This window comes from Oncorhynchus nerka, linkage group LG18, assembly GCF_034236695.1.
Source record: "Oncorhynchus nerka isolate Pitt River linkage group LG18, Oner_Uvic_2.0, whole genome shotgun sequence".
NCBI lineage: Eukaryota > Metazoa > Chordata > Actinopteri > Salmoniformes > Salmonidae > Oncorhynchus > Oncorhynchus nerka.
Window position 1 is genome coordinate 73,574,850 of NC_088413.1, and position 20,996 is coordinate 73,595,845.

A 20,996-nucleotide genomic window follows, 5' to 3' on the forward strand; every position below is an offset into this window, starting at 1 on the left:
AGTGTTGTTTTTGTCTTCTTATCTTGAATAGTGGTGGTTCTGCTCCAGTTGATCATATAGCCTATGGCTTCTAGTCTCGCCACATGCATGGGAAAGCCACTGCAGAGTGTCTGCCAACTGCAGCAAGCTGAATGTTTTGTTTTTTTTTTTTACCTTTATTTAACTAGGCAAGTCAGTTATAAGAACAAATTATTATTTACAATGACGGCCTACCAAAAGGAAAAAAGGGCTCCTTCGGGTATGGGGGCCTGAGATTAGAAATAAATTAAATAAAAATATAGGACAAAAGACACATCACCACAAGAGAGACAACACTACATAAAGAGAGACCTAAGACTAATGTATACGTAATAAGCTAAACATACACATCACCACATCTCCAAGGCCAGAGCTCAGGGCTCATTTTGCTCACTGTATTGTTGTATTGTGGCCATCTTGACTGTACAGTAGATGGAAGGCACCGTGCCTAATCCTAGTGCTGTATGGCAAAATACTATTGCTGTTGTCATGACAATAGATACAGGAGTTGGTAAAACAGCACCACCAGATCTAGAACCAGCCTACCAATAGGACTTCATGTGAAATGTACAGGGGCATTTGTGTCATATTTGGAAGATTGTGCAGGTCAATGAGGGATGGGGGGGGTAGGTTTTCTAGGAATGGTTCTGTCTCTCTCTGGTTCTGGTTCTGTCTCTCTCTGCGTATGTCATCTGATTAAACTTATTTTGCACATCAGATTCGCATTCAACTTCACTTTGTGATTGTTGGATTGAGGATTTGAAATACCCTGTTTAAAAAGCTGGTTTGATTCTAATTAGTTTCTGACAATGAGATATGAGAGTAGTGGGGGTCTAAGCACGATGGTAACTAGGCCTAAAGGATTGTGCTCTACCCTATAGTGGAAATAAAATTATATCTAGATGTGTTTTTGTGCACATGATATCATGCTGCTTATCAGTAAGTGTTATAAAAACATGTTATTGTTCAAATTTAAGTTTCGAAATTGGTAACTTTGCCTTCAAAATTACCACAAAGGGACACGCTGTTCCTTTAAGGCTGGGCACGCCCCGCGCCAACTGTTTTATGCTAGATGTACATAATATATACGGAATGTAACAATCGCAATGTGCTCTGGACCAATCAAAGACGAGCTCTAACCGCGGGAGATCCAAATTTCGCGGGACGTAATTTGGCGCTAAAAAAGCAGTTCTTTCGAGCTCCAAGTCCCGTTTATATAAAATTAAGCTTTTTAGCTGGACAGTGAACCCGATAGTAGCAATATCTCCCCTCCTGAAAATCTGAAGAATCCTTCTAAACTTGGTCTTTTCTGGAGGAATCAGGATCTCGAGACGTAAACATAAAAGTTTGCTCATACTATACTTGCAAATATCGGGACTACTTGTTGTTTATTTATTTACTATCAAAATAATTAGGCAAAGTTTACGTTTCCTCTACTGGACAAAGGATAATATCGGTTGCAAAGATTCGTTTCATTGAAAATATTCAAGCAAATGATACCTCTGGTGCATATTTCACTTGTGAATTTGAACATTATTAAGTAAATAACCTTTTTATGAACTTTTTGGGACTTTTATCAAGCTAGCTACAAATTGAGAAATAACGTTTCCAGTTCGTATCGGAAAGACCTCAACTCCTCTCATTCACTGTCCTGAATACAGATTACTGGAATCGTCGTGCTTTGCTGGCTAAACATATTTATTTTAAACAGTCGTTATTTTTTTATTTACTAAAATGATGCGGATGCCCAAAGGCGTTTCTCCTGCGTCTAGTCGAGGTGCTGTAGGGGGACTGTCGTGTTCGCAGAATAAAGTTTTGTCCGGAGTGAAGACCGAGTTCTTCAGCACCGGGTTACCCAGTCCACCGATGAACTCGGTACCGGCTGGATACTTTACCCAAATATGCAACACGACAGCGGCCGAACAAAGGGCGAACTGCCTGTATGCAACCCCCCATGGACCCGAAGCTAAACCCATCAGATCATCCTCCGGCCGTCTCCCGGTAAGACTTCATAAACAAAGGATGCAACTACCACCAATCGACATAACAGTTCGCCACCCACTTCATAATTAACGTTACTAACAATGTATCATATTATAATGGGCAAAATATTTCCAAGTTCCAATGGCATGCATATATTTATAGGAGTTGTGCAGTGCTTGACATTTAAAACGTTTTGGACAAGGATCAGACAACGTCACCGAAGCAGTGTGCACTTCGTGTCATTGAAAGGAGTTGTCATTTTTTTGCCCAGCTTGAGAAACGAGCTGGAGACGGTGACATTTCTCCCGCAGCCCAGCTGTATTAAACACAGAGGGTTGGGGTTGTTGAGAGTGTTTGGGGCGGGGGCATCAGTGGGGGGTTTGCCAGGGCTGAGGGTATCACTGAATTCAACAATGCCTGTTGCTAATTTCACCCCTATTTGGAGAGGGAGATGTCTCATTCTAAATGTCAATTTATTGTTAAATAAATTAAGAAAATGCTCCACCTGGATGGGGAACATATTTACTAATGCCCATCCAAGCAATACCAGTAATTTGCCCAAAATGCTATCTAGCTTAACACCTTGTTTAGCCATAGCCCCCAGCTGTCACTAACCAAGCCATAACCTCACCTTGACTAACCAAACCATAACGTCACCTTGTCTGAATTGTTCCTGCCTACCTTACCTCACAGCTGGACAACCATTTACTTTTCTTGGGAGTTGACATCATTTTTTATGTTCAAGAGAGGAAGCCCTGAAGTCACACACACACTCACACAGTTTTGTACAGCTAACCTTGCTGGGACACACAATTCAGTCCCATTCAAAATCCTATTTTCCCTAACCCCTAAATCAAACCCGTACTCTTACCCTAACCCTGACCTTAACACAAAAACCTAACCCTAGTTCCTAACCCAAACCTAGAAATATCATTTGACCTTGTGGGGAACAACTTCTGGTCCCCACAAGAATAGTGAAACACATCCACGCGCACACACACGTAGTAGTAATGGTAATAGTAATTAGTAGTAATGGTGATTCTAGTAGTAGTAGTAGTAATGGTGATAGTAGTAATGGTGGTAGTAGTAGTGATAGTAGTAGTAGTAATGGTGATAGTAGTAGTAGTAATGGTGATAGTAGTAGTGATGGTGATAGTAGTAGTAATGGTGGTAGTAGTAATGGTGATAGTAGTAGTAGTAATGGTGATAGTAGGAGTATTAGTAGTAGTAGTCATGGTGATAGTAGTAGTAGTGGTGGTGATAGTAGTAGTAGTAATGGTGGTGGTAGTAGTAGTAGTGATGGTGATAGTAGTAGTAGTAATGGTAGTAGTAGTGATGGTGATAGTAGTAGTGATGGTGATAGTAGTAGTAATGGTAGTAGTAGTGATGGTGATAGTAGTAGTAGTAGTGATGGTGGTAGTAGTTGTAGTGATGGCGATAGTAGTAGTGATGGTGATAGTAGTAGTAGTAGTAATGGTAGTAGTAGTGATGGTGATAGTAGTAGTAGTAGTGATGGTGGTAGTAGTAGTAATGGTGATTGTAGTAGTAGTAGTAGTAGTAATGGTGATAGTAGGAGTAGTAGTAGTAGTGATGGTGATAGTAGTAGTAGTAATGGTGATAGTAGTAGTGATGGTGATAGTAGTAGTAGTAATGGTGATAGTAGTAGTAGTGATGGTAGTAGTAATGGTGATAGTAGTAGTAGTAATGGTGGTAGTAGTAGTAGTAGTAATGGGTAGTAGCAGTAGTAGTAGTAATGGTGATAGTAGTAATGGTGGTAGTAGTAGTAGTAGTAATGGTAGTAGTAGTAATGGTGGTCGTAGTAGTAGTAGTAATGGTGATGGTAGTAGTAGTAGTAATGGTGGTAGTAGTAGTAATGGGTAGTAGTAGTAATGGTAGTAGTAGTAGTAGTAATGGTGATAGTAGTAATGGTGATGGTAGTAGTAGTAGTAATGGTGATGGTAGTAGTAGTAGTAGTAGGTGGTGGTAGTAGTAATGGTGATGGTAGTAGTAGTAGTAATGGTGGTAGTAGTAGTAAATGGGTAGTAGTAGTAATGGTAGTAGTAATGGTGATTGTAGTAGTAGTAATGATGGTGATAGTAGTAGTAGTAGTAATGGTGATAGTAGTAGTAGTGATGGTGATAGTAGTAGTAGTAGTGATGGCGATAGTAGTAGTAGTAGTAATGGTAGTAGTAGTGATGGTGATAGTAGTAGTAGTAGTAGTGATGGTGGTGGTAGTAGTAATGGTGATTGTAGTAGTAGTAGTAATGGTGGTGGTAGTAGTAGTGATGGTGATAGTAGTAGTAGTAGTCATGGTGATAGTAGTAGTAGTAGTGATGGTGATAGTAGTAGTAGTAGTAATGGTGATAGTAGTAGTAGTGATGGTGATAGTAGTAGTAGTAATGGTGGTGGTAGTAGTAGTAGTGATGGTGATAGTAGTAGTAATGGTGATAGTAGTAGTAATGGTGGTAGTAGTAATGGTGATAGTAGTAGTAGTAGTAATGGGTAGTAGCAGTAGTAGTATTAATGGTGGTAGTAGTAGTAGTAGTAGTAATGGGTAGTAGCAGTAGTAGTAGTAGTAATGGTGATAGTAGTAGTAGAAATGGTGATGGTAGTAGTAGTAATGGTGGTGGTAGTAGTAGTAATGGTAGTAGTAGTAGTAATGGTGATAGTAGTAGTAGTAATGGTGATGGTAGTAGTAGTAGTAATGGTGGTAGTAGTAGTAATGGTGATGGTAGTAGTAGTAGTGATGGTGATAGTAGTAGTAGTAGTAATGGTGATAGTAGTAGTAGTGATGGTGATAGTAGTAGTAGTAGTGATGGTGATAGTAGTAGTAGTAATGGTGGTGGTAGTAGTAGTAGTAGTAATGGTGGTAGTAGTAGTAGTAGTAATGGGTAGTAGTAGTAATGGTAGTAGTAGTAGTAGTAATGGTGATGGTAGTCGTAGTAGTAGTAGTAATGGTGGTAGTAGTAGTAGTAGTAGTAGTAGTAATGGTGGTGGTAGTAGTAGTAGTGATGGTGATAGTAGTAGTAGTAGTCATGGTGATAGTAGTAGTAGTAGTGATGGTGATAGTAGTAGTAGTAGTAATGGTGATAGTAGTAGTAGTGATGGTGATAGTAGTAGTAGTGATGGTGATAGTAGTAGTAGTAATGGTGGTGGTAGTAGTAGTAGTGATGGTGATAGTAGCAGTAATGGTGGTAGTAGTAGTGATGGTGATGGTAGTAGTAGTAGTAATGGTGGTCGTAGTAGTAGTAGTAATGGTGATGGTAGTAGTAGTAGTAGTAATGGTGGTAGTAGTAGTAGTAGTAGTAGTAGTAATGGGTAGTAGCAGTAGTAGTAGTAATGGTGATAGTAGTAGTAATGGTGATAGTAGTAGTAGTAGTAGTAGTAATGGTAGTAGTAGTAGTAATGGTAGTAGTAGTAGTAATGGTGGTCGTAGTAGTAGTAGTAATGGTGATGGTAGTAGTAGTAGTAGTAGTAATGGTGGTAGTAGTAGTAATGGGTACTAGTAGTAATGGTAGTAGTAGTAGTAGTAATGGTGATAGTAGTAGTAGTAATGGTGATGGTAGTAGTAGTAGTAATGGTGGTAGTAGTAGTAGTAGTGGTGATAGTAGTAGTAGTAATGGTGATAGTAGTAGTAGTAATGGTGGTAGTAGTAATGGTGATGGTAGTAGTAGTAGTAGTAGTAATGGTGGTAGTAGTAGTAGTAGTAGTAATGGGTAGTAGTAGTAGTAGTAGTAATGGTGATGGTAGCAGTAGTAGTAGTAGTAATGGTTATGGTTAGTAGTAGTAGTAGTAATGGTGGTAGTAGTAGTAGTAATGGTGGTAGTAGTAGTAGTAGTAATGGGTAGTAGTAGTAATGGTAGTAGTAGTAGTAGTAATGGTGATGGTAGTAGTAGTAATGGTGGTAGTAGTAGTAGTAATGGTGATGGTAGTAGTAGTAGTAATGGTGGTAGTAGTAATGGGTAGTAGTAGTAGTAGTAATGGTGATGGTAGTAGTAGTAGTAATGGTGGTAGTAGTAATGGGTAGTAGTAGTAATGGTAGTAGTAGTAGTAGTAATGGTGATGGTAGTAGTAGTAGTAATGGGTAGTAGTAGTAGTAGTAATGGTGGTAGTAGTAATGGGTAGTATCAGTAGTAGTAGTAGTAGTAATGGTGGTAGTAGTAATGGTAGTAGTAGTAGTAGTAATGGTGATGGTAGTAGTAGTAGTAATGGTGGTAGTAGTAATGGGTAGTAATGGTGATGGTAGTAGTAGTAGTAGTAATGGTGGTAGTAGTAATGGTAGTAGTAGTAGTAGTAATGGTGATAGTAGTAGTAGTAATGGTGATGGTAGTAGTAGTAGTAATGGTGGTAGTAGTAGTAGTAGTAGTAGTGGTGATAGTAGTAGTAGTAATGGTGATGGTAGTAGTAGTAGTAGTAGTAATGGTGGTAGTAGTAGTAATGGTGATGGTAGTAGTAGTAGTAGTAATGCTGGTAGTAGTAGTAGTAGTAATGCTGGTAGTAGTAGTAGTAATGGTGATGGTAGCAGTAGTAGTAGTAGTAATGGTTATGGTAGTAGTAGTAGTAGTAATGGTGGTAGTAGTAGTAGTAGTAATGGGTAGTAGTAGTAATGGTAGTAGTAGTAGTAGTAATGGTGATGGTAGTAGTAGTAGTAATGGTGGTAGTAGTAGTAGTAATGGTGGTAGTAGTAGTAATGGGTACTAGTAGTAATGGTAGTAGTAGTAGTAGTAATGGTGATAGTAGTAGTAGTAATGGTAGTAGTAGTAGTAATGGTAGTAGTAGTAGTAATGGTGGTCGTAGTAGTAGTAGTAATGGTGATGGTAGTAGTAGTAGTAGTAATGGTGGTAGTAGTAGTAATGGGTACTAGTAGTAATGGTAGTAGTAGTAGTAGTAATGGTGATAGTAGTAGTAGTAATGGTGATGGTAGTAGTAGTAGTAATGGTGGTAGTAGTAGTAGTAGTGTGGTGATAGTAGTAGTAGTAATGGTGATAGTAGTAGTAGTAATGGTGGTAGTAGTAATGGTGATGGTAGTAGTAGTAGTAGTAGTAATGGTGGTAGTAGTAGTAGTAGTAGTAATGGGTAGTAGTAGTAGTAAGTAATGGTGATGGTAGCAGTAGTAGTAGTAATGGTTATGGTAGTAGTAGTAGTAGTAATGGTGGTAGTAGTAGTAGTAGTAATGGGTAGTAGTAGTAATGGTAGTAGTAGTAGTAGTAATGGTGATGGTAGTCGTAGTAGTAGTAGTAATGGTGGTAGTAGTAGTAGTAATGGTGATGGTAGTAGTAGTAGTAATGGTGGTAGTAGTAATGGGTAGTAGTAGTAGTAGTAATGGTGATGGTAGTAGTAGTAGTAATGGTGGTAGGTAGTAGTAGTAATGGTAGTAGTAGTAGTAGTAATGGTGATGGTAGTAGTAGTAGTAATGGTGATGTAGTAGTAATGGTGGTAGTAGTAATGGGTAGTAGTAGTAGTAGTAGTAGTAATGGTGGTAGTAGTAATGGTAGTAATGTAGTAATGGTGATGGTAGTAGTAGTAGTAGTAATGGGTAGTATCAGTAGTAGTAGTAGTAGTAGTAATGGTGGTAGTAGTAATGGTAGTAGTAGTAGTAGTAATGGTGATGGTAGTAGTAGTAGTAATGGTGGTAGTAGTAATGGGTAGTAGTAGTAATGGTGATGGTAATGGTAGTAGTAGTAATGGTAGTAGTAGTAGTAGTAATGGTGATAGTAGTAGTAGTAATGGTGATGGTAGTAGTAGTAGTAATGGTGGTAGTAGTAGTAGTAGTAGTGGTGATAGTAGTAGTAGTAATGGTGATGGTAGTAGTAGTAGTAGTAGTAATGGTGGTAGTAGTAGTAGTAGTAGTAGTAATGGTGGTAGTAGTAGTAATGGTGATGGTAGTAGTAGTAGTAGTAATGGTGGTAGTAGTAGTAGTAATGGCAGTAGTAGTAGTAATGGCCCCCCAATGGTGGAACAAACTCCCTCACGACGCCAGGACAGCGGAGTCAATCACCACCTTCCGGAGACACCTGAAACCCCACCTCTTTAAGGAATACCTAGGATAGGATAAAGTAATCCCTCTCACCCCCCCTCCCCCTGAAAAGATTTAGATGCACTACTGTTCCACTGGAGGTCATAAGGTGAATGCACCAATTTGTAAGTCGCTCTGGATAAGAGCGTCTGCTAAATGACTTAAATGTAAATGTAAATGTAGTAATGGTGATGGTAGCAGTAGTAGTAGTAGTAATGGTTATGGTAGTAGTAGTAGTAGTAATGGTGGTAGTAGTAGTAGTAGTAATGGGTAGTAGTAGTAATGGTAGTAGTAGTAGTAGTAGTAGTAATGGTGGTAGTAGTAGTAGTAATGGTGATGGTAGTAGTAGTAGTAATGGTGGTAGTAGTAATGGGTAGTAGTAGTAATGGTAGTAGTAGTAGTAGTAATGGTGGTAGTAGTAATGGGTAGTATCAGTAGTAGTAGTAGTAGTAGTAATGGTGGTAGTAGTAATGGGTAGTAGTAGTAATGGTGATGGTAGTAGTAGTAGTAATGGTGGTAGTAGTAGTAGTAATGGTGGTAGTAGTAATGGGTAGTATCAGTAGTAGTAGTAGTAGTAGTAATGGTGGTAGTAGTAGTAGTAATGGTGATGGTAGTAGTAGTAGTAATGGTGGTAGTAGTAATGGGTAGTAGTAGTAGTAGTAATGGTGGTAGTAGTAATGGGTAGTATCAGTAGTAGTAGTAGTAGTAGTAATGGTGGTAGTAGTAATGGGTAGTAGTAGTAATGGTGATGGTAGTAGTAGTAGTAATGGTGGTAGTAGTAAAGGGTAGTAGTAGTAATGGTAGTAGTAGTAGTAGTAATGGTGGTAGTAGTAATGGGTAGTATCAGTAGTAGTAGTAGTAGTAGTAATGGTGGTAGTAGTAGTAATGGGTAGTAGCAGTAGTAGTAGTAGTCTTGAGAGAGATAATGACATGTTGCTGATTAACACACACAGCATTCAGGGTGTGTATGTGTCCAGGCAAATAGGCCTTTGGCAGGCAAATAAGTTCCTTATATTGTCTGGAAAGCACAGTGTTCAGAGAGGTTATATTTGCCCTGGAAACTGCAGAGTCATAGGCCTATGAGCTAAAACCTTTGAAAATATATATTTTTGGTTGAAAATACGTATTTTCAATGTCTGACTGAGTGTCAGATGAAGTGTTGGAGCAGAACATCCTCCTGCCCTGCTACTCGTAAACACTTTGGGCAGCGCTGCTGTGAACAAGACATTTCCTTCTCCCTGTCCTCTCAACAACACACCAAATATATTCTCCTTGGGTGGGAGTAGGATTACATGGTATATAGGATGCCATTTGGGATACAAACCATTTGCACTTGCCTCTGCCAAGTTTGAAGTATGCAGCATGACTATGTGTGACGTGTCTGTGTGTGACCCATGTTTGAAGTTTAATTCTACTCCCACCCAATTCTACTCCTACTCCCAGCCAAGGAGAATATATTTGGCATATTGTTGAGAGGACAGGGAGAAGGAAATGTCTCGTTCACAGCAGCGCTGCCCAAAGTGTTTACGAGTAGCGGGGCAGGAGGATGTGGTATGGAAGGACAGGGGGTATAGAGGGACATGGTATAGGGTGCCATTTGGGATGCAACCCATTTGCACTTGCATCTGCCAAGTTTGAAGTGCACTACTTTTAGGACGCAGGTGTGATCACGTGGCGTACTATTATAGATAACCTGAGACGATATGTCCCCAGTGTGTAATATTTATGGTGGTTGCTATGATGTTTGAGTGATTTGTGAGGAGCGAGCTGCGACGTTGTCACTGCGTTTCCTGTGAAGGAGATACTACTACTAACTTGGAAATGTTTGACAGAAGTTTTACTCCTCAGTTGAAAAAAAAACAGGACAGAAAGGTCAAGGGTTACAGTTTGACACAGATTGAAATTCACAATAGGTGGGGATGTAACACATCATGATGGAGGTTTGAGTAGACATATGCGTTTATATACACATTGAGTAACCATGTGAGAGTGATTGAGGCTTAGGCTAGTCATTGTACCCCCTTTAGGGGTTCTAGAATATCATATTTTCACCCTTTATGTCTCTGAAATGTGTTATTATGATAATGAATTAAACTGTGTGTTATTTGTAATGTGTGATGGTGTTCTCCACAATGCAGGCCTAGGTACGTAGGTTTCCGTGACATGCTAGCTACCCCCTGACCCCCCCCCACACACACACTTCACTACCTCATGTCGTCATTGCCTACGCCCTCACCATCTCTGGGACCCCGCCATGGTGAGCCCCTATTCCGACTAGGGCTCAGGGTGTCCCGGGGGGTGTGAGATTGCGCACTTTGTACCTTGTTTACACTCCAGCCAAAGGCTCTCTCTTCCCCCCCTTTCTCTTTTCGGCCTTCCCTAGGCCCCACCCCGAATCCACGAGCTCGCATGCTCACCCTCAATAGGATTTGTTTAGCATTTCAAAGTCCACCCCGACTGGACCCCCCTGTCCCTCCTCATCTCCCTTTTCCCATCAGCACTGTGACAATGTCATCAGCAATGCATTTCAACCTTTTCATTGTTGTTGTGCCTCCGACTCCCAGTCCCATGGCTGTAGTGTTGTGTAGATAGGAATATGCTAGGTTTTGAATGGATCTTTTTGTTATTTTTTTGTCAGACATATTGAGACTTGTCCCTACCTGGGAAGACTGGCTCTACATAATTGAACTGGGTCATATTCATTAGGGAAACGCGTAGCAAAAGCTTCACAATGGAAACCAAAAATATTGTTTGGCAGTAGTGGTGATGTTGACAGTAGTAGTAGTAATGGTGATAGTAGTAGTAGTAGTAGTGATGGTGGTAGTAGTAGTAGCAATGGTGATAGTAGTAGTAGTGATGGTGATAGTAGTAGTAGTAGTAGTACTAATGGTGATAGTAGTAGTAGTAGTGATGGTGATGGTAGTAGATAGGTGTAGTAGTAGTAGTAGTAGTAGTAGTGATGGTGGTAGTAGTAGTAGTGATGGTGATAGTAGTAGTAGTGATGGGGATAGTAGTAGTGATGGTGATAGTAGTAGTTGTAGTAGTAGTGGTGATAGTAGTAGTAGTAATGATGGTGATAGTAGTAGTAGATAGTATTAGTTGTAGTAGTGATGGTGGTAGTAGTAGTAGATAGTAGTAGTTGTAGTAGTGATGGTGGTAGTAGTAGATAGTACTAATGGTGATAGTAGTAGTAGTAGTAGTGATGGTGGTAGTAGTAGTAGTAGTGATGGTGATAGTAGTAGATAGTACTAATGGTGATAGTAGTAGTAGCAGTGATGAGGATAGTAGTAGATAGTTGTAGTAGTAGTGATGATGATAGTAGTAGTAGTAGTAGTAGTAGTAGTAGTAGTAGTAGTAGTAGTAGTAGTGATGGCAATAGTAGTAGTATTAGTAGTAGTAGTAGTAGATAGTTGTAGTAGTAGTGATGATGATAGTAGTAGTAGTAGTAGTAGTAGTAGTAGTAGTAGTAGTGATGGCAATAGTAGTAGTATTAGTAGTAGTAGTAGTAGATAGTTGTAGTAGTAGTGATGATGATAGTAGTAGTAGTTGTAGTGATGGTGGTAGTAGTAGTAGTAGTGATGGTGATAGAAGTAGTAGTAGTGATGGTGATAGTAGTAGTTGTGGTGATCGTGATAGTAGTAGTAGTCATGGTAGTAGTAGTAGTAGTGATGGTAGTAGTAGTAGTAGTAGTAGTAGTGATGGTGATAGTAGTAGTAGTAGTGATGGTGATAGTAGTAGTAGTAGGTGTAGTAGTAGTAGTAGTAGTAGTGATGGTGATAGTAGTAGTAGTAGTGATGGTGATAGTAGTAGTAGTAGTAGTAGTAGTAGTAGTAGTAGTAGTAGTAGTAGTGATAGTAGTCAGTTTCCTTAGACTGTTGAAAGCCTTTGCTTCATGTGACCCATATTCTGTGAAACGTCTCTGAAAAACTTCCAGTCATATCTGGTAAAATGGCGGGAGTTGAAGGGGAGGGTTGGGTCATGGGTGGGTGGAAAGAGAGCTGAACTTGTGCATATTTAGGGTGTAGCCTAGTCGCTGTAGGGCAATAATGAATGTGGGTTGAAACACTATAACTTACTGTGTCATGTAGATAAAGAAGGGATTGTGAAGGAGGGACTCTGTATTTAAATGCCTCGGCAATGGCTTGCTAATGTGTTGACAATTGCGTAGTTTGCTGTTAACTCACTGTGTTTGAGCTCAACATTCTTTTAGCTACTGTTAGTGTGTGTGTCTCATTCTGTTCTGTAGCTCTCTGTACTTGACTGTGTGTTGTTAATATTTGGTGGTTGAGTGATTTTTTCTTCTTCTTCTTCTTCCTCCCCGTGGTAATAAGTTAGCTGACACATAAGGCCTTGTATTTTCTCTCGTCAAACTGTTTGCAAAGCACTGACTCTCCATCCAAAACCTCACTACAAACACAAACTCACAGGCCTCAGCTGTGACTTCGCAAAGTTGCTGGGCAAAACTGAGGTAAAATGTTAAAGGAGGAGGGCCACAGAGCAGTCAACAACACACGGCTGCCATTTTAACCACCACACGTCATGTAATCACGTTTGTAGTTTCTGTATTTGACAACTACATTTAGACTAGATGTGAAAGTTGTCACATTTTAATCCGTGAGGTCCAATGCAGCCATTATTATCTTAATATGAATATTAAGTACCTTACTGTGATTGTTTTTAATAACAATTTGTCAAAAATGTACAAAAATGGCTTCTTAGCAAAGAGCCATTTCTCAAACAAGAATTTTGATAGGACTGTCTGGGAGTGGTCTGAGTAGAGAGGGGAAAACTGAAAACTAGCTGTTATTGGCAGAGATGTTTGGAACTCTCTTTCTTATTGGTCTATTAACTAATTTACCCAAAAAGCAGGCCAAAACTCCATCCCATCAAAACAGGCTGAAATTTTAGGTGTTTTTTTCCAACAGCTATTACACTAAAAGGGCATTATCATAATTTTCACAATTTGACAGTATTATTCCAAAAATATGTATAAAACATAGGAAAATCTAGTTTTTGACTGCACTGGCCCTTTAATAGCGTGATAGTTGCCATCTTTCCTCAATTCCCCCTCTGGGCAGGGCCTCTTTATCCATTTCCTTCCTCTAGATTGGTCAAAATGAGAAGTCATACCTTAATGCAGGTTGAACAATTTGGAAAGGAACAAACCAGTCCACAAAACAGACATTAGCCTATATAATTACAAATGTATTGTTACCATAAGTAGCACTGGTAGACTACAAATGTATTGTTACCATAAGTAGCACTGGTAGACTACAAATGTATTGTTAGCATAAGTAGCACTGGTAGACTACAAATGTATTGTTAGCATAAGTACGGCTGGTAAACTACAAATGTATTGTTACCATAAGTAGCACTGGTAGACTACAAATGTTTGCTTCACTACCAAGTTGCTGTAATTAAAACACAGTTATTGGTTGTCATGGTGAAGGTGACAAGGACAGTAAATAGACTATGTAGTAGGTCTGAGTTAGTGCTCCCAAAGTGAACTTGTGTGTGTGCACGTGTGCTATAAGGATTAGGCAGGTTCTCTTGTGGCCTCCCTGCCGCCTGCTGTGTGCGGCTGCCACAGATGTCACTAACAGACGGATGGGACATGTGGTGGAGGACAGAGCGACAATGACACCTTTCTTCCCCCGTGCCATGTTTCTGTCCAAATCCACGAGCTGTTCACATTCTCCAGCCTCCTCTCGGGGCCCAAATTCACAAAGCATCTCGGAGTAGGAGTGCTGATCAAGGATCAGTACAGTATGGTTTACTTAGGGCCAGGAGTTTTTCCCGACCCTGTGTAATGACAGGAAACCTCTGGACCTACAGCCTCCTATGTATGGCCTGCAGTATGGGAACACCATAGCTGCTTTTCCAGAATCTCCCTTGTCAGTTTGTAGCCATGGTTACAACATGGTGAGAAAAGAGAACCAGTGCAACAAAGACCATAGTTGAAAGTTAAAACTACAAATGAGTACTTAAAAAAACTACACATTACTAGTTAAGAAAACTACAAATGAGAACTCAAGTAAACTACAAATGAGTAACTACACCTCTGTGTATCTAGTTGTACTGTAATGACGTCACTGGGTAGTCGTACACAGGGTTTAATGCAGCGCCAGGTCATCACATATAGTGATTTGTGGCTTGAAGACGTGTGTGTGTGTGTGTGAGAGAACACAGCTGGGGGGGGGGTAAAACCCCCTACCCTTTCTGTCTCCCTCCCTTTCTGTCTCCCTCCAGTACCTGTGGTGCTCCCAGGGCAGGCGTCCCCCACTGCCACTGAACTCATTTTAGTGTGTGTTGGGGAGGTTGGAGCATACCATTGCTGCATTATGGGGGTGTTGTGTGTTGGGGAGGTTGGAGCAAACCATTGCTGCATTATGGGGGTGTTGTGTGTTGGGGAGGTTGGAGCAAACCATTGCTGCAATATGGGGGTGTTGTGTGTTGGGGAGGTTGGAGCAAACCATTGTTGCATTATGGGGTTGTTGTGTGTTGGGGAGGTTGCTGCATTATGGGGGTGTTGTGTGTTGGGGAGGTTGTTGCATTATGGGGGTGTTGTGTGTTGGGGAGGTTGGAGCATTATGGGGGTGTTGTGTGTTGGGGAGGTTGGAGCATTATGGGGGTGTTGTGTGTGGGGAGGTTGGAGCAAACCATTGCTGCATTATGGGGTGTTGTGTGTTGGGGAGGTTGCTGCATTATGGGGGTGTTGTGTGTTGGGGAGGTTGCTGCATTATGGGGGTGTTGTGTGTTGGGGAGGTTGGAGCAAACCATTGCTGCATTATGGGGTGTTGTGTGTTGGGGAGGTTGCTGCATTATGGGGTGTTGTGTGTTGGGGAGGTTGTGCATTATGGGGGTGTTGTGTGTTGGGGAGGTTGCTGCATTATGGGGGTGTTGTGTGTTGGGGAGGTTGGAGCAAACCATTGCTGCATTATGGGGGTGTTGTGTGTTGGGAGGTTGGAGCAAACCATTGCTGCATTATGGGGGTGTTGTGTGTTGGGGAGGTTGGAGCAAACCATTGCTGCATTATGGGGTTGTTGTGTGTTGGGGAGGTTGCTGCATTATGGGGGTGTTGTGTGTTGGGGAGGTTGTTGCATTATGGGGGTGTTGTGTGTTGGGGAGGTTGCTGCATTATGGGGTGTTGTGTGTTGGGGAGGTTGCTGCATTATGGGGGTGTTGTGTGTTGGGGAGGTTGCTGCATTATGGGGTGTTGTGTGTTGGGGAGGTTGCTGCATTATGGGGGTGTTGTGTGTTGGGAGGTTGGAGCAAACCATTGCTGCATTATGGGGGTGTTGTGTGTTGGGGAGGTTGCTGCATTATGGGGTGTTGTGTGTTGGGGAAACCATTGCTGCATTATGGGGTGTTGTGTGTTGGGGAGGTTGCTGCATTATGGGGGTGTTGTGTGTTGGGGAGGTTGCTGCATTATGGGGTGTTGTGTGTTGGGGAGGTTGGAGCTTGCTGCATTATGGGGTGTTGTGTGTTGGGGAGGTTGCTGCATTATGGGGGTGTTGTGTGTTGGGGAGGTTGGAGCATTATGGGGTGTTGTGTGTTGGGGAGGTTGGAGCAAACCATTGCTGCATTATGGGGGTGTTGTGTGTTGGGGAGGTTGCTGCATTATGGGGTGTTGTGTGCTGGGGAGGTTGGAGCAAACCATTGCTGCATTATGGGGTGTTGTGTGTTGGGGAGGTTGCTGCATTATGGGGGGAGGTTGTGTGTTGGGGAGGTTGGTGCAAACCATTGCTGCATTATGGGGTGTTGTGTGTTGGGGAGGTTGCAAACCATTGCTGCATTATGGGGGTGTTGTGTGCTGGGGAGGTTGCTGCATTATGGGGTGTTGTGTGTTGGGGAGGTTGGAGTAAACCATTGCTGCATTATGGGGGTGTTGTGTGTTGGGGAGTTGCTGCATTATGGGGGTGTTGTGTGTTGGGGAGGTTGGGGAGCAAACCATTGCTGCATTATGGGGTGTTGTGTGTTGGGGAGGTTGCTGCATTATGGGGGTGTTGTGTGTTGGGGAGGTTGGAGCAAACCATTTCTGGGGGTGTTGTGTGTTGGGGAGGTTGGAGCAAACCATTGCTGCATTATGGGGTGTTGTGTGTTGGGGAGGTTGCTGCATTATGGGGTGTTGTGTGTTGGGGAGGTTGGAGAAACCATTGCTGCATTATGGGGGTGTTGTGTGTTGGGGAGGTTGCTGCATTATGGGGTGTTGTGTGTTGGGGAGGTTGGAGCAAACCATTGCTGCATTATGGGGTGTTGTGTGTTGGGGAGGTTGCTGCAGGTGTGTGTGTTGGGGAGGTTGGAGCAAACCATTGCTGCATTATGGGGTGTTGTGTGTTGGGGAGGTTGCTGCATTATGGGGTGTTGTGTGTGATGGGAGGATGGAGAATCCATTGCTGCAATATGGGGGTGGAGCACATTGTGTGTTGGGATGGAGCACATCATTGATGCAATATGAGGGTGATGTCATTAATGTAATATGGGGGTGATGGAGCAAATCATTAATGTAATATGAGGGGTGATGTGTGTTGGGGAGGTTGATGCAATATGAGGGTGATGGAGCAAACCATTGATGCATTATGGGGTGTGATGGAGGGGAGGTTGATGCAATATGAGGGGTGATGGAGCACATCATTAATGTGTTGGGGGTGATGGAGCACATCATTGATGCAATATGAGGGGTGATGGAGCACATCATTAATGTAATATGGGGGTGATGGAGCACATCATTGATGTAATATGGTGTTGTGTTTAACCAGGCAAGTCAGTTAAGACTTCAATGACGGCCTAGGAACAGTGGGTTAACTGGACACCTTTTCAGGGGCAGAACGACAGATTAGTACCTTGTCGGGGGTTTGAACTTGCAACCTTCCGGTTACTAGTCCACCGCTCTAACCATTAGGCTACCCTGCCGTCCCTATCTGTGAGAGGGGTAGAAGACGAAGTGGGGAGAGATTGAGAAAATGGGAGAGGGATAAAGAGGGTTTGGGGGAGGTGTGTATGTGCCTCCAAGCGGGAGTTACTAATTACATACAGCATGACCATCTGGATGAAATCCTATGCCTCGTTAGCTAGTTCAGTCAGGAGTGTGTAGAGTATTCTTTTTTTCTTCTTTTTTTCTTTTTTAAGAGGTGGTGTGTGTTGGTCGAGGGGCTTCATGCAGTTTGGGGACAATGGTGCACTGTACAGGTCTGGTTGTGATTAATAAATGTGTTGTCAAATTGGATATGTGTGTGTCCATAACCGAGTGTGTCCATAACCGAGTGTGTGTCCATAACCGAGTGTGTGTCCATAACCGTGTGTGTGTCCATAACCGAGTGTGTGTCCATAACCGAGTGTGTGTCCATAACCGAGTGTGTGTCCATAACCGTGTGTGTGTCCATAACCGAGTGTGTGTCCATAACCGAGTGTGTGTCCATAACCGTGTGTGTGTCCATAACCGAGTGTGTGTCCATAACCGAGTGTGTGTCCATAACCGAGTGTGTGTCCATAACCGTGTGTGTGTCCATAACCGTGTGTGTGTCCATAACCGTGTGTGTGTCCATAACCGAGTGTGTGTCCATAACCGAGTGTGTGTCCATAACCTTGGCGTGATCCTGGACAACACCCTGTCGTTCTCAACTAACATCAAGGCGGTGGCCCGTTCTTGTAGGTTCATGCTCTACAACATCCACAGAGTACGACCCTGCCTCACACAGGAAGCAGCGCAGGTCCTAATCCAGGCACTTGTCATCTCCCGTCTGGATTACTGCAACTCGCTGTTGGCTGGGCTCCTGCCTGTGCCATTAAACCCTACAACTCATCCAGAACGCCGCAGCCCGTCTGGTGTTCAACCTTCCCAAGTTCTCTCACGTCACCCCGCTCCTCCGCTCTCTCCACTGGCTTCCAGTTGAAGCTCGTGTCCGCTACAAGACCATGGTGCTTGCCTACGGAGCTGTGAGGGGAACGGCACCTCAGTACCTCCAGGCTCTGATCAGGCCCTACACCCAAACAAGGGCACTGCGTTCATCCACCTCTGGCCTGCTCGCCTCCCTACCACTGAGGAAGTGTCCCCGCAGCCCAGTCAAAACTGTTCGCTGTCTGGCCCCCAATGGTGGAACAAACTCCCTCACGACGCCAGGACAGCGGAGTCAATCACCACCTTCCGGAGACACCTGAAACCCCACCTCTTTCAGGAATACCTAGGATAGGATAAAGTAATCCTTCTCACCCCCCCTTAAAAGATTTAGATGCACTATTGTAAAGTGGCTGTTCCACTGGATGTCTTAAGGTGAACGCACCAATTTGTAAGTCGCTCTGGATAAGAGCGTCTGCTAAATGACTTAAATGTAATGTAAATGTAATAACCGAGTGTGTGTCCATAACCGTGTGTGTGTCCATAACCGTGTGTGTGTCCATAACCGAGTGTGTGTCCATAACCGAGTGTGTGTCCATAACCGAGTGTGTGTCCATAACCGTGTGTGTGTCCATAACCGTGTGTGTGTGTGTGTACATAACCGAGTGTGTGTCCATAACCGTGTGTGTGTGTGTGTGTCCATAACCGTGTGTGTGTCCATAACTGAGTGTGTGTCCATAACGTGTGTGTGTCCATAACCGAGTGTGTGTCCATAACCAAGTGTGTGTCCATAACCAAGTGTGTGTGTGTGTCCATAACCGAGTGTGTGTCCATAACCGAGTGTGTGTCCATAACCAAGTGTGCGTTTGTGTCCATAACCGAGTGTGTGTGTCTGTCCATAACCGAGTGTGTGTCCATAACCGTGTGTGTGTGTGTGTACATAACCGAGTGTGTGTTTGTGTCCATAACCGAATGTGTGTGTGTGTGTCCATAACTGAGTGTGTGTTTGTGTCCATAACCGAGTGTGTGTCCATAACCGTGTGTGTGTTTGTGTCCATAACCGAGTGTGTGTTTGTGTCCATAACTGAGTGTGTGTTTGTGTCCATAACCGAGTGTGTGTCCATACCCGAGTGTGTGTGTGTGTCCATACCCGAGTCTGTGTATGTGTCCATAACCGAGTGTGTGTGTGTGTCCATAACTGTGTGTGTGTGTGTGTGTCCATAGCAGTGTGTGTGTGTGTGTCCATAGCAGTGTGTGTGTGTGTGTGTCCATAACAGTGTGTATTTGTGTCCATAGCAGTGTGTGTGTGTGTGTCCATAACAGTGTTTGTGTGTGTGTCCATACCCGAGTGTGTGTCCATACCCGAGTGTGTGTGTGTGTCCATACCCGAGTCTGTGTGTGTGTCCATACCCGAGTCTGTGTGTGTGTCCATAACTGAGTGTGTGTGTGTGTCCATAACTGTGTGTGTGTGTGTGTGTCCATAGCAGTGTGTGTGTGTGTGTGTGTCCATAGCAGTGTGTGTGTGTGTGTGTGTGTGTGTGTGTGTGTGTGTGTCCATAACAGTGTGTATTTGTGTCCATAGCAGTGTGTGTGTGTGTGTCCATAGCAGTGTGTATTTGTGTCCATAGCAGTGTGTGTGTGTGTCCATAACAGTGTGTATTTGTGTCCATAGCAGTGTGAGTGTGTGTCCATAACAGTGTTTGTGTGTGTGTCCATACCCGAGTGTGTGTCCATAACAGTGTGTGTGTGTCCATAGCAGTGTGTGTGTGTCCATAACAGTGTGTGTGTGTCCATAGCAGTGTGTGTGTGTCCATAGCAGTGTGTGTGTGTCCATAGCAGTGTGTGTGTGTCCATAACAGTATGTGTGTGTCATTTACATTTTACATTTAAGTCATTTAGCAGACGCTCTTATCCAGAGCGACTTACAAATTGGTGCATTCACCACAATGTAGTAATAGCGCTCACACACACACATCTCTTTAGACTGAAACCACTCACACATGGCGTATAGTACAGACTTCCAGACAAACCCCACCAGTCAGCCAGATCAACCCCAGAGTAGTATGGTGTGTGGTGGGGATCAGTTGGCCGGTGTGTCCGTCCGTATCTGGAGGTGAGTCAGAGGAGGAGTGGTGTGTGTAGGACAGGTGTCCATAGCAGTGTGTGTGTGTCCATAGCAGTGTGTGTGTGTCCATAACAGTGTGTGTGTGTCCATAACAGTGTGTGTGTGTCCATAACAGTGTGTGTGTGTCCATAACAGTGTGTGTGTGTCCATAGCCGTGTTTGTGTGTCCATAGCAGTGTGTGTGTGTCCATACCCATGACTGGAACGAATTGCAAAAATCACTGAAGTTGGAGACTTATATTTCCCTCACTAACTTTAAACATCAGCTATCTGAGCAGCTAACCGATCGCTGCTGCTGTACACAGCCCATCTGTAAATAGCCCATCCAATCTACCTACCTCATCCCCATATTGTTTTAATGAACTTTTCTGCTCTTTTGCACACCAGTATTTCTACTTGCACATCATCATCTGCTATTTATCATAACAGTGTTAATTTGCTAAATTGTAATTACTCTGCTACTATGGCCTATTTATTGCCTTACCTCCTCACACCGTTTTCACACACTGTATATAGACTTTCATTTTTTTCCTATTGTGTTATTGACTGTACGCTTGTTTATTCCATGTGTAACTCTGTTGTTTTTTGTGTCGCACTGCTTTGCTTTATCTTGGCCAGGTTGTAGTTGTAAATGAGAACTTGTTCTCAACTGGCCTACCTGGTTAAATAAAGGTGAAATAAAAAAATAACCGTGTGTGTGGTAGCAGTGGACCTCCTAGTAGGTGTGTGTGTGTGTGTGTGTGTGTATTGGTCAGGCTGCCTGTGTGTTTACTGGAGAAAGAAGAGGGCTAAAGAAGGAGTGATGCAGTCATGGGTGAAAGGAGGAGGAAGTGGGGGGATGGGGTTGGTGAGTTGAGTGAGTCCAGGGATTTCCTGGTGTTTGGCGGGCAGTGCTCCCCCACACACACACACACACACACACACACACACTACCTCCCTGAAGGCGTCAGCATGCGTTAGTTCTGCTGGCTCCTAGACCAAGTGTGCTACATACTGTCTTAAAAGACCTTCGCTCGAAAA

The 20,996-nt window shown here is 42.9% G+C and overlaps 1 protein-coding gene across 1 annotated transcript in view; it reads left to right on the plus strand.

Moving 5' to 3' along the window:
- The first annotated feature begins 1,219 nt into the window (after positions 1–1,219).
- Positions 1,220–20,996, plus strand: part of LOC115146429 (transcription factor E2F2-like) — a 28,655-nt gene continuing 8,878 nt past the window's right edge. Inside the window, exon 1 of the mRNA XM_029688490.2 lies at positions 1,220–2,019. Coding sequence (XP_029544350.1) covers positions 1,753–2,019 — 267 coding nt within the window. The 5' untranslated portion in view covers positions 1,220–1,752. The remainder of the gene's footprint in view (positions 2,020–20,996) is intronic.